General features: G+C 37.5%; 1 protein-coding gene across 2 annotated transcripts in view; it reads left to right on the plus strand.

The window, feature by feature from the left end:
* Positions 1-14,729, plus strand: part of reln (reelin) — a 147,449-nt gene that overhangs the window by 101,754 nt on the left and 30,966 nt on the right. For both annotated transcript variants that reach the window (XM_051919109.1, XM_028808741.2), the window contains exons 44-49: positions 9,962-10,220; positions 10,458-10,707; positions 11,006-11,174; positions 11,261-11,401; positions 11,710-11,887; positions 13,679-13,872. In XM_051919109.1, coding sequence (XP_051775069.1) covers positions 9,962-10,220; positions 10,458-10,707; positions 11,006-11,174; positions 11,261-11,401; positions 11,710-11,887; positions 13,679-13,872 — 1,191 coding nt within the window. The remainder of the gene's footprint in view (positions 1-9,961; positions 10,221-10,457; positions 10,708-11,005; positions 11,175-11,260; positions 11,402-11,709; positions 11,888-13,678; positions 13,873-14,729) is intronic.

A 14,729-nucleotide genomic window follows, 5' to 3' on the forward strand; every position in this document is an offset into this window, starting at 1 on the left:
GTGCCACGGCAACCTCAGACCTTGCGCACACACCTTTTTGCTCGATTTTGTAAACAGGCAGCACCCAACATCAAAACAGTGCTACTGTTTCTGTGTGGTTTCCTTTTCTTCTTTATATTCACATCCATGACACAGACTTTATTAAATACACCAAAATTAATTGCACGTCGTTTACAAGTTTAAAACTCTTAATTGTAATCTAACAATATAATGGTGCACAGAATAGCCAAACTATTCCAACTACCATGGCTGCTTTAGTATCATTGGAAGGCATTGCAAATGTAAGAATTAAATGAGAGTAAATATTTAGAGATCATGCTGATTTCTTGCCCCATGATGATGAATGGCTTCTAAGTTGCTTTACATTTCCAAGACCTATCCTCTTAGCGCTGTGTGTGAACTGGAGCCAGCTTTATAAAGGCAGACTTTGGGGAGTTGTGCTCTACCTGTTCCTTTGCAAGTTTTGTCCACCTTCGAGTTTTTAGCCATATGTGCTTTTCAACGTGAACTAGCTGACAAATCAGGTATTTCTCTGTCATCACTGAGTCGCACCATGCTAGCTGAATGGGATGTTATTACCTGTATCTGCTTGTCATTCAGATATAGAAGATTTCTTTACACTGCGGTTGAATGGGCAAACATCAAAGTACAAACTGCAGCAACGTTCAGTTTTCCAAATGTAATCTGAGTGATTGACTGCACGCACATTGCTACAAAGGTGCCTTTAGAGAATGAATTTGCTTATGTAAATAGAAAGCATTTCCACTCTATTAATGTGAAAATTATCTGTGATGCAAAAATGGTCTCATTAATGTTGTGGCGACATATAGAAGTATCTCGCCAATAATTGGGCTCAAATGGTGTGAGCCCCAGAATTCAGCCACCTTCTCCAGTAGTGTTGACACTCAACCAGTGGGCTACAACTCGACTATTAATGTCGACTTTGATATCTGGTTCTTTATTTTGAGGACTGTGGGACTTTCTGAACTTGAACTTTTGAGTGCCTCCACCATGCTGTTCCCCTCCATCTGTTTCCTTTTGTTGCTTATACCACTGCTTAAGCCACCAAATAGTATGTTTTTCTTTGCCTCCACCTTACTACACAGGATCTTCATTTCTCATTTGCTGAAATTCTTAGTTTTTTCACATGCCTTGGCCGTTGTCTTTTAACAAAACACGGAATGGAAGGGGCTATTTATATTAATTTGCATATTTGAATAGGCAAAATTCTGGGAGGAGTCAGGGTATGCCTGTTGGATTGTGCATGTGTGTTAAAATTCACATTGATTGGGATTTACAAAGGGAAAGTGTGTAGAACTTTGCTTACACACAGCTTTATGCATCTGATTTTTTTTTTAATTCTACACAAGGCACTATACATGAGACTGGAGGTCTTTATAGCTTATTTATTTGCTGCCCAATAAAAAGCTGAAAGTTAGGTAGAGCCATGCCCCCATCCGCTTTAGGTCATTGTAAAGTCACTCTTTGGATGTGTGGATGTTTCAAATTCCAAGTAAATGAGACTATAATTAAATATAATTTTTTAAATAATGATTTTTTAATGTATATGGGGTTGCTCTGAAATAAAAGTAGAAGCTTGGGAAGGATGTTCATCTTAACAGTATTGATTATCCTTGCTAATGTGAGATAGAGGGTAGACCATCTGTTAACATCTTATTTAATTTTTTCCATGCAGATAGCAATATTTTGTTGAAAAAAGATCTTTATATTTACTTGTGATGTTTACCCCTAGGTATTTGAACTGATCTACTAAAATAAATGAGAAGGTGTCCAGTCTAATATAATGTGCTGTAGCAGTGGTTCCCAAACCCGATCCTGGGGACCCACTGTGGTTGCAGGTTTTTGTTCCAACCAATTTTCGTTTTTCATTGGACTCTAAGCCTAATTAAAGTGAGTCATTATTTCATAGTTTCTGTGTTTTAGAGTCAATGTAGAAATTACAAACTAAGTTTGGTAGATTTTTATTAAAATATAATAAGCAGTTATATGTGGAAGTTGTAGTTATATGGGGAATATGTAGTATTTTTTAAGTTGTTAACAGTATTTTCAACCTAATTTTCATTCTACTTTTCCCGGTATTCTGGATATATAATTGATTATTCAGTAATTAGTGGGTTTGACAGTGAAGTCGTTGTTGCTTTCATCATCCCGGGGTGTCTTGTGTACTGGTTGTTAATTGTCACTATTAGGGTTAAATGAAGGGAGCAAACTCACAGGAAAAGAGAAAAATGATAGGAAAACGATAAAAGAGAGTTAAGCATTTATTGCTTTAGAAAAAAAAAATAGAAATATTTATAAATGTCTTATAAATGTAAAAATCATACTGTTGTGTTTTTCTGAATGCAGAGCAATGAGAAGAGCAAAAAAGACCAGCCAATTAAATGAGATCAGTTGTTATCGATTATTATCACCAATTGTGAATCTGATTGGAACAAAAACCTGCAGCAACACTGGATCCCCAGAATTAAGTTTGGGAACCAGTGGCGTAGCTAGGGGTGTGTGGAGGGGGCGGTCTGCCCCAGGCAGCATTTTTGGCCAAAAGGCTCAGTACAATTCGTGTGTAAGCAGCAGGGTTCTGAAAAATATCACTCATGAATGAAAAAGTAAAATTTCTCTGATTTTTATCCATAAATGCTTCAAAAATAATTTTCAGACTGCCCTTCTGTGACGGCATCAGACACAGCAGTTGAAATTTATGAGGCAATAACAAAAATAAACATAAACATTACACCGATAATAATTTATAGGAAGATAAACAACTAATTTACAATTTATAATTTTGTTTCATTATCAATCTGAATGCATTCTTGCTCTGCTCAGAAAACATCCCCACCTATCACTGGTACAGTACACTGGTTCTAGTTTTCACAGTGTAATTGTTTTAAACTAATAGAAAACGGCTTATCAGTTTGTCTATACTATATTCTTGTTTAGTTGATGCTTATAAATTATATGTGAAAAATTATTTATGTTTCTCTATATATAAATAAATCTATGCAAAATTTATCTTAATTTTTCTCTATATGTCATTTTAATTTTCTATTTAAATAGGTTAACATATTCAGATATGTTGAAGGGCAGCAAACCGAAGCACCGCCCTGCCCCGAGCGACATGAACTCTAGCTTCGCCACTGTTGGCCGTAGCTAGAGAGTTCACTGGAATAAGCACACTTTTATTCAAATTCATTTTGAGTCCAGATATCTTTTGAAATTCTGTTAGTTCATTGGGGACTGCTGATATGGAAGTTTGTCAGTCTGATATACAGAATACAGTGCCATATCATCTGCATATAGTGATATTTTCTATTCAAGTCCTTCTATGGTAATCCTTTTTATCTCTGTTCTATTTCGAAAGTGAACAGCCAATTGCTCAGTGATGACTGCAAAGAGCTATGATGATAGGTAACATCCTTGTCGAATACCACACAACATCAGTACTATGAACAAAGTGGAGAAGGCTAATAAGATCTTAGCTCAACAAATCACAAGCAGGAAGTTCGCAATCATTGCCTTCCAGAAATTACCAACACAGATGGAGATAAAATCATTAACCATAAAAATATAACCCACACATTTAGAGAATACTATAAGTGCTTATATTCTACCAAGTTTAAAGATGATAGAACACAATCAAAACAGTTATTTGACGCATTACAAATACTACAGCTAGATACTCTTAGTGCAGAGGAACTGGATAAACCTCTGACACTCTCAGAATTACTAGAAGCTATAAACTCATTCTAAGGTGGGAAAGCAACAGGCCCTTATGGATACCTAGTGGAATTAAAAAAAAAATTCACATAAGATAGCTCCACTACAACAACAACAACAACATTTATTTATATAGCACATTTTCATACAAAAAGTAGCTCAAAGTGCTTTACATAATGAAGAAAAGAAGAATAAAAGACAAATAAGAAATTAAAATAAGACAACCTTAGTTAACATAAAAAGGAGTAAGGTCCGATGGCCAGGGTGGACAGAAAAAAACAAAAAAAAACTCCAGAAGGCTGGAGAAAAAAAATAAAATCTGTAGGGGTTCCAGGCCACGAGACCGCCCAGTCCCCTTTGGGCATTCTACCTAACATAAATGAAATAGTCCTCTTTGTAGTTAGGGTTCTCACGAAGTCACTTGATGCTGATGGTTATACAGACTTCTGGCTTTTAATCCATCCATCATTGTTGGAACATCATGGTGCTTTGGGTAGATGGTGGTGGCACAAGCCACCACCAATAGGACACCGGAAAAGGAAACAGAAGAGAGAGTAGGGGTTAGTACAAATTTTGAATGAATAGTTATTATAATGAATTGGATATACAGAGTGTCAGGATTAAATTACAGTGAAGTTATGAGAAGGCCATGTTAAAGTAATGTGTTTTCAGTAGTTTTTTAAAGTGCTCCACTGTATTAGCCTGGCGAATTCCTACTGGCAGGCTATTCCAGATTTTAGGTGCATAACAGCAGAAGGCCGCCTCACCACTTCTTTTAAGTTTTGCTCTTGGAATTCTAAGGAGACACTCAGTTGAGGATCTGAGGTTGCGATTTGGAATATAAGGTGTCAGACATTCCGATATATAAGACGGGGCGAGATTATTTAAAGCTTTATAAACCATAAGCAGAATTTTAAAGTCAATTCTGAATGACACAGGTAACCAGTGTAGTGACATCAAAACTGGAGAAATGTGTTCGGATTTTCTTTTCCTGGTAAGGATTCTAGCAGCTGCATTCTGCACTAATTGCAAACGATTGATGTCTTTTTTGGGTAGTCCTGAGAGGAGTGCGTTACAGTAATCTAGCCGACTAAAGACAAACGCATGAACTAATTTCTCTGCATCTTTCGATGATATAAGAGGTCTAACTTTTGCTATGTTCCTTAGGTGAAAAAATGCTGTCCTAGTGATCTTATTAATATGCGATTTAAAATTCAGATTACAATCAACGGTTACCCCTAAGCTTTTTACCTCCGATTTGACTTTTAATCCTAATGCATCCAGTTTATTTCTAATAGTCTCATTGTATCCATTATTGCCAATCACTAAGATTTCGGTTTTTTCTTTATTTAATTTGAGAAAGTTACTATTCATCCATTCTGAGATACAGGTTAGACATTGTGTTAGCGAATCAAGAGATTTGGGGTCATCAGGTGCTATTGATAAATACAGCTGTGTGTCATCAGCATAGCTGTGGTAGCTCACGTTATGTCCCGAGATAATCTGACCTAATGGAAGCATGTAGATTGAGAAGAGCAGCGGACCCAGGATAGAGCCTTGTGGAACACCATATAGAATATCATGTGTCTTTGAGTTATAATTACCACAACTAACAAAGAATTTTCTCCCTGCCAGGTAGGATTCAAACCAATTTAAGACACTGCCAGAGAGGCCCACCCATTGACTAAGGCGATTCTTAAGAATATTATGATCAATGGTGTCAAATGCGGCACTCAGATCTAAGAGGATGAGAACAGATAAATGGCCTCTGTCTGCATTTATCCGCAAGTCATTTACTACTTTAACGAGTGCAGTTTCTGTGCTGTGATTTGTTCTAAAACCTGACTGAAATTTATCAAGAATAGCATGTTTATTGAGGTGCTCATTTAACTGCATAATGACTGCCTTCTCTAGAATTTTACTTAAGAAAGGCAGGTTAGAGATGGGTCTATAATTTTCAAGAGCAGAGGGGTCGAGATTATTTTTCTTAAGTAGGGGTTTAACTACCGCAGTCTTAAGACAGTCTGGGAAGACCCCCGTATCTAATGACGAATTTACTATGTCAAGAACATTATCACTAAGCACACCCGATACTTCTTTGAAAAAATTTGTTGGTATTGGGTCAAGGGCACAGGTGGATGGTTTCATTTGAGAAATTATTTTATGTAAATCAGGTAAATCTATCCTAGTGAAAGACTCTAATTTATTTATTATGGAGTACTGGGGTTTCGGAGGATCCTTAGTGTTGGGGAGATATACTATGTTATTTCTAATATCATTAATTTTTTGATTGAAAAATACAGTGATAGCCTCACAGGTTTTACTGGAAGTACTTAGGAGGCATTCCTTTGAGTTACCTGGGTTTAACAGATGATCAATTGTCGAAAATAAGACTCTGGGATTACTAGCATTGTTATTTATAATCTTAGAGAAATAGCAGCGCCTCTCAAGACGGACTGTGTTATTGTATTCTGTTATTTTAACTTTTAATATCTCATAGTCAATAGTTAGTTTAGTCTTCCTCCATTTACGCTCAGCTCTACGGCATGTTCTCTTTAAATCAGACACTCTTTGGGTCTTCCAAGGTATAACAATGCTAGAAGATTTTTTAACTGTCTTTTCAGGTGCAACTATGTCAACAGCAGCCCTCACTTTAGTATTAAATCTTTCCACCTTACTATTTACATTCTCCTCGCTATTATAGTTGGCACTATAAACGGACTGATTGGTTAGAATGTTTGTAAGTTTTAAAGTTGCTGATGAGTCAAAGAAGCGTTTTTTAACAATATGCTTCTCATGAGTGTTTTCTATCATTATTTCTATATTAAAAAGTAGAAGAAAATGGTCTGAAAGACCCGTATCAATGACCTGCTTTATATCAACTTTTAGTCCTTTAGTAATTACTAAGTCTAACGTATGACCTGCTTTATGTGTAGGCTGATTAACGAGCTGTCTCAAATCAAAAGAGTCCAGGAGGTTCATAAATTCTTTTACTTTTTGGTCACATTGATTATCTACATGAAAATTAAAGTCGCCGACTATTAAGAGTGCGTCATAGTTCGTAATTAAGATTGACATCAAGTCAGAGAATTCCTCAAAGAAAGACGCGTTGAATTTAGGAGGTCTATACACAGATAATACTAGAACGTGAGAATCTCCCTGAATAACAATGGCGAGATACTCAAAAGACTTGAACTTACCAAAACTGATATTTTTACATTTTAACCTGCTAGAGTAAATGTTTGCTAATCCGCCACCTCTCTTTCCTTGGCGATCAGCACGAGTAAAACTGTAATCCGGAGGCGCAGATTCGATTAAAACAGCTGCGCCATCTGAGCTAAGCCACGTTTCACTTAGTGCAATAAAATCTATTTTACTACTATTAGCAACATTTATAGAAGCTAGAGACAATAAAATTCTACCTCAAACTTTTCACTAAGCATGAATTGCCATCTTTCCAAAGAAAAATAAGTACTTATTACAATGTGCATCATATAGACCAATTTCACTTAGGAATAATAATAATGTTAAGATACTCTCCAAAGTTCTAGCTAGAAGGATTGAGAAAGTACTTCCTTCAGTAATATCACTAGATCAAACCGAATTTATTAAAGGCAGACCCTTAGCTTGTAATCTTTGACATTTGTTTAATGTAATGTACTCACTCATAAAATCTAACACACTGGAGATATTATCTTTGGATGCAGAAAAAGAATTTGACATGGTTGAATAAGACTACCTATTTACCACATTGCACAAATTTTGGTTTGGGCCAAACATATATGCATGGATCAAACTACTCTATACCAGTCCAGAAGCCTTCGTTTGTATTAACAACATTATCTCAAGTTACTTCATTTCAAACTATAGCACACATCCCTTCACTTCACAAGCTTGATTGTTTCTGCCTTTCTTATACATATCTTTGCTTTCAGTCATCTCAGTCTGATTGTTTCCCAGGTTGTAAGAGGGGTGTTGATGTTGTGGAGAATATTCATTATATTGTCATACTTTAGAAACAAAAGCTTTCTATGATGCTTCAGAGATGTTGTTTATATAGACTTCATATCAGATTGCATACTATGGCAATAAATAGTACGTCAAATAGAGAGTGAAATGACACTTGCCATAAAATGTCATTTGGAGGAACTCTAATTTTATAACACAATCATGTGGCAAACCCTTACTAACATGTCCACAACCCAGTTTGGGTCATGACCCATAGTTTAAGAAACACTGTCTTAGAGAACAATTGTACAAATAAGCTGATCCTTAAAGAACAAAAGGAATATTTGGACTTAAAGGCAGTGGAAAACATCATCTAGCCACAGGATATAAATACTCAGCTAAATACACCGCATATATTCATAGTACAAAATGCCTGCACTGGGAGAAAGAAATGCAACACTGGTTGTCTGACTGAAATTTCAACATTCATTTCTGAAGTAACAATAAACAAATGAGAATAGTAGCTAACAAAACAGGCAAACAACAAAAACAGCAGGAAAACTTTAGCAGCCGTGAACATTAATAATGGTTATATTGCAGTCCTTTAGTATCTGCCTCTTGTAGCTGCCACTGCTTGCCTCCTCTACTGAGTCTCTAAATTTATACTTGTGGGATGTTACCCCGTTTCTACTGAAGAGCTTTATAAACTTGTTGCATACTGATAGGGACAGGGTCATGCCTCTGGATAATGTGATCCAGGGCATCCCAAAGGTGCTTTATGGGATCAAGGTCAGGAGAGAAGGCAGGGCACAGCAGTGCTTACACACCAGCATTCATTCATCTTAACAGCTCTGACCATAGCATCTGTATATTGCACGCCATCATCCTGCTGAAGGATGAAACATCTAAGAAGTGTGTGCAGAGGGTCTTTGATAGGTCACCTTGCTCTAAGGCCAGCAGCATTGATCCTATCTCTTACTGTCCTTTTACTGGCATTGTGTTTTGCGGCATAGTAAAGCTGACAGATCGGAAACCATTTCTCAGTTTAACCAGTCTGTGTCAGCTTTGCTCTGGTCTGGTCACTAAAGGTTGAACAGATTTCAAACATTGGCCTTGATAGTCAGTTCATACTTTGCCTGCAATATGGACACAGTGGAGCAGCTTAATCTATATATTCTGGTGCTGGTACATGACTTGCAGTAGAAACCTAAGTGTGACCTTGTGCTGTAACCTAAGCTTTGAAGGATTTTTAAAGGTGATCTGATCAGACTTTGTTCCAACTGGACCTTTTTAGGTAAAAGTGCATATAGCAATCTTGTATATTTGGCTAGATGCAATGGCTCAAAAAAATTACCTGTATTGCTTTTTCTTATTCCAAACACTCGTTGCCATCAACAGATACCCATATATAAAATATACCCATACATAGTCACACTACAATGTATACATATGCACACATATTTATATATGTATTATTTTTGAAAATATGTCTTCTTGTATAGATGTGCTAGGGTTTACCAGGGGGTTAAGGTGAGAGCTAGAAAATTCCTAAAAGAAATGTTCACAAGACAAAGAATACCACACTGGTAGTGCAAGAGTACCTATGTACACAAATGCTGAAGACCGTACAATCTGTCCTCAAAAGTTATAAACCAGATACAAGTTGTTTATAGTGCACTAATGGGAGCATTAATAATAATAATAATCATAATAGCAGATTATATTTATATAGCACCATTCCCATGCTCAAGGCATTAAGGCAGGCATAAGACCAGAAAATGTTCAGACCAGTAGATGGCACAATAAACTATAGGTGGGAAAGCTGAGACAGTGATGTTTCTTTAAAGGTGAGGTTAACCATGACTATCAGGAGTCCAGTACAACTTATTCTGGGTGGCAAAATATCATCCTTGACTAGTCTTTTAAATTAGACAACAAACAGGTTGGCTAAAATGAGGTCAAGGATGCAGGGATATCAGGGTTAGAGGGGACTATAGTTTAATGTCTCTAGAGCCAAAGTGAGGCTTGTCTAATCTAGAAGGGAATTACTAGGTTTGGCCTTGAAGTGACTCTGGAAGAAAAAGAAAGTCTAGGTGGTTAGTGAAGATGAAAAGGAGAGAGCTTGGTGGCACCATGGTAGTGGGACAACTATGATTTTAATTATTATTTTTATTTCTTTCTTTGAGTTCTCCCAAATATATTCCTCCTTTGTGTGTTTTCTCAAAAATAGGTGCATATTAATCTTGACAATGCATCTGTCATTCACTCTTTTACACAACAGGTTTGTCCAGTTTTTCCTAAGGCTGGGCTGTGGAAAAGGAGCACCTGATCCTCGTAGTCAGCCGGTGTTGCTCCAGTATTCCCTGGATGGAGGACTTTCCTGGGGGCTTCTTCAGGAATTCCTTTTCAGCAACTCTAGCAACCTCATCCGCTTTGTAGCTCTAGAGATTCCATTGCGAGCCCGCAGCCCTGCCACAAGATTACGGTGGTGGCAGCCCTCAGAAAATGGACACTTTTATAGTCCCTGGGTTATTGACCAGGTTAGTGGTCATGCATTGTTTTATTAAGCATGAGGATTGAACCTGGAAGATGGTTATATATTTTGCTGTCTATCACAAAATGGATGTTCATACATTGAGGGTTTTTGTACCAGGATAACTGAAGTGACTGTGTTCATGTTGAAACACCTTATGTGGTTTTATATATCTTGCTTTATCATCTCAGGTGTGATATTCCTGTTCCTCACAGTGTGTAAACAGCCTTGATCTTCCCTTTAGGTGGTTGTTGGGGGCAGCATCTCAGGCATTAGTTCTCTGGAAGATGATTTCTCATCACTCAGTGGGCGTTCCTGGTTGCTTCACCCAGGTGGTACGCTGATGCCAGTATGTGGTTCTTCAGGGGATGCCTTTGCCTTCATTGAGAAAGCCAACACAAGATATGCCATAAGCACAGATATATCACTGGGACAAGACTCTTTTATACAATTTGACTTTTCTGCCTCCTGTTCCGTGAGCAATTCTTGTTATGGTGAGTTCATAATTTTTTCTGAGTTGATCTGGATGAGCTTAAGAATGAGATACAAATAATGAATAAACCAGAAACAATCTTAAAATGAGCAGGAAGTTATTTGTGACTGAACCTGAGATTAGTTGAAAACAGTGTGGAATGAGCACATAAAGGTCTTGAAATCCCTAGAAATGCAGTGGGAAGAGTGTAATAAGAGTAAATTGTGGTTGACTTTTAAATATGGTATAGGGAAAAAGTGTAGTAGGATACAGGGAAAACACCTCCTGGTCAGTCTGATCTGAGCAGTCCGATTTCACAGCTATTGAATTGGAGTTTTCCCAGGATTTGGGTTTGACTTGGGAACCCCTTCTGCGAGACTGCTTGCCCACAAATGTAGACTGCACGCGTTACCAGCTACAAAAGGTGCTACTGTCGGATACCTTCAACAAATGGGGGCGCATTACCTTACCCATCCCACCTTATGCCAGGTCAGTTTAACCTGTTCCATGTCTTCCTGTCTGAACAGCATGTTTGTTGTAAATCCTCCAGAAGTTTTCCACTTTTTTTGCTACAGATCTCCAGCAACTCGCTTCCGCTGGTACCAGCCAGCTCCTTTTGACAAACAGCAGACCTGGGCATTGGACAACCTCTATATCGGTGATGGCTGTGTGGACATGTGCAGTGGACATGGGCGTTGTGTGCAGGGGACTTGTGTGTGAGTTAATACAGACAATAACTTGACACTAGTTCTATTAACATTTATTTGGTCTTTAAGATATCCTAGATGTTCACAAGAAAGTAATGACTTCTTAATGACCTAAGATGAAATGTAACTGAAAATTTAGGGTGTTACATGGATCTGCACATATGTAATTGTCTGTTTAATGTGTGGGTCGTAATCAAAAAATAGACTTTGTTTATTTGAAAGGCAGTAATAATGGGAGTGGGTTATGTCTGTAGTGAGCAAAGTTTTGTGACATTATGACTGTAATAGGTATGAATTTGTAATTCTTTTTCTGGCAGCTGTGATGACCAGTGGGGTTCTCTATATTGTGATGAGCCTGAAAGTCCTCTACCCACTCAACTGAAGGACAATTTCAATCGCCCGCCCTCTGCACAAAATTGGTTACTAGTAAACGGAGGCAAGTTAAGCGCCATCTGTGGTGCAGTTGCTTCTGGTACTGCACTGCATTTCAGTGGGGTGAGTTTAGTGAAGAATAAATTGTTTTGCAGAAATTAATAATAATAAATAATCTGCTTAAGAATAAGAGACACTGCAGTACCAACTACTGCTGAACATTGTTAATTAGTGAATATAACGCTGAGCTTACTTCTGAGGTGTTCTGACAAACAGCAAAAGAAGAATACAAAACATAATGAGTGAGATCAATGTTAGATCACGTCTCAGGAGCAATACTAAAACTAAACATGTATTTAAAAATGCTAATAATCCATAATTCACACTGTAGGATGAGACATGAAAAAAGAAACAGAAAAAACAGAAAAAAGAGACAGGTATGTTAAGAAGAATTTGTAGGATTGATAGAAACAAACAGAATAGTGACACTGGCATTAACAAAAATGCAAAGTGAGACTAAAACTTAACACCCATTTGAAGAGTGAGATACTAAAATCAATGTTTAAAAGTTGATACTGAAATCAAGCTGACTTTTGATTTGTCAATTAGAAGTAATCAAATTTCTGAGGGATGGGAGTAGCAATTAAACGGCAACTGAGCATTGAAAAAAAAAACTAGCCATAGTGACGAAAAATTATTGTTCCATTCAACACACAGTTAAAAAGTAAGCGCTTAGCTCCCGTCATTGAACAGTTTCACTTTGATGGCACTAAATCAGTTGTAGAAATCTGATTCTGTAGCTAAACACTGTTGATGGGTCACACAGTTTCTAAACATACTTCTGTGAAGTGAGACACTCATCTCCCTGTGATGAATTTAGACTAAAATTAAACATGTGGCTGAGTAGTGAAAATGATAGTAAACAAACTTGTGAGGAGTAAGACATTCACCTTCCTGTAATGAATGTAATTTTTTCTCTAAGTAAATATGTGAGTGATGAATAACACTGGCACTAAAACACTGCAGAGATTTGATTTGAAATCTATGGAAGAACGCTTCTGAGGGCTCAGATTTACAGTAAACTTACTACAATGATTTGGTAATGAAACTAAACATAGTTCTGAAGAGTGAGATTTACTAAACACTACTACTATAAAGAATGATGATTCCCTTATAAAATCCCAATGAGAAGTGAGACATTTCTCAGCAATGGGCATGAGTTGAACAGAAACTCAAAACACCACTGAAGAGTCGGAAATACTAAATACAGTATAGTTACAAGGAATGAGACTGACACCACAGACATAACTAAACAGTGAGACACTTGCTACGCTACAATGAAGAGGAATTTAACTGAAAGTTAGAAGATAAACTTGTACTAAACATACTTCTAAAGTTATGCTGAAAGTTAACACTCTACAGATGCATGAAGATGCACTGAATACACTACAAAGTTATTGAACTGGTGCTACATAGTGGTCAACAGTAGTTAAGAGTGTCATAAGTTTCAGTGGCACTTAATACAAGTGACATATAACCTTATAACTCAGGGATGGCACCAGAGGGTGATGGGTAGAAAAAACAGCAAAGTATGCAATCCAGGAAAACTTTAATTTTAATGACTTGATATGTGCAGAAAAGCAAGTATCAATGTGCCTCATGTTTGCTGTAAGTAAATGCAATGCAGAGGATTAAGACTTGCACTAAACACACTTAAAAATTGTGATCCTTCAATTAACTATTTAAAATTACAGCTGACAACTTATACACTCAACTCCCAGTAATTATCAGGAGTTACACAGAAAATACCACACTACTGAGGAGTGAAAATTTAATATTTATACTCAACGATCTTTTTTTTGTGTTAATTTTCCCTTCACTCTGACTATTGCTCTCTCTCTTTCTGCTCTAAAGGGTTGTACTAGACAACTAGTGACTGTGGATCTGAACCTCACCAATGCTGATTTCATCCAGTTTTACTTCATGTATGGCTGCTTGATTCCTCCAAGTAATCGCAACCAGGGGGTCCTGCTGGAATACAGCACTAATGGAGGTATCAGCTGGAATATGCTGACAGAGATCTTTTATGACCAGTACAACAAACCAGGGTGAGTGACAGCAGTCACCACTGCTGTAAGTCTGGAATAGTGACCAGTAAATTTTGTGAGATCCTGTAGAACTAGCGTAGCCACCCACATCTGTTCCATCTGTGACATATTTACAGTCCTCTTTGGTATATTGTATTGTACCCAGCCAGTGTTTAAATGTCTCAAATACACTATGGGTGAGCTCTGTACCTGTTTCAGCAAAATGGAGCAGCTATAAACAGTGTGTTCCTAGTTAGGGTGGATTATTTCAAGCATTATAATCTTGTTCTACATTGATATTTATTGACATTTTGGTTATATGTGCCATCAGTGAGCTAGAAACTGCCCATCCAGACAGTTTTATTATGGTTGCTGGAGATTTCAGTCATGCAAATTTAAAAAATGTTCTGTCCAGATTCTACCAGTACATACACTTTCCAGCTGCAGGAGCTAACATATTGGACTTGGCATACACAAATGTCAAAGAGGCTTACAAAGCAGCTCCTTTTTACCATGTTGGAAACTTGGATCACCTTTCTGTTATGCTTTTTCCAGCATACAAAACGATACTGTATGGATGCAGATCAGAGTCTGGCCAGTGGGTGCAACCTCAGTACTTCAGGACTGTTTTGCAAGCAACAATTGGAGCTTGTTCAGAGGAGCTGCCACATATGACAATTTTCCCATTGATGTCAACGAGTACACTGATTTTGTTCTTGGCTATATAGAGTAGTACATGGGTGATGTCACAGTCATCAAAACCTTCACAACCTAGACAAATCAGAAGCCGTGGATGATATCAGAGGTCTGGAGAAGGCTGAGATTCAGGGATGCTGCCTTCAGATCGGGTGACAGAGTAGCCTTCAGGCTGGCAAGAA

Source organism: Erpetoichthys calabaricus, chromosome 1, assembly GCF_900747795.2.
Source record: "Erpetoichthys calabaricus chromosome 1, fErpCal1.3, whole genome shotgun sequence".
Taxonomy (NCBI): Eukaryota; Metazoa; Chordata; class Cladistia; order Polypteriformes; family Polypteridae; genus Erpetoichthys; species Erpetoichthys calabaricus.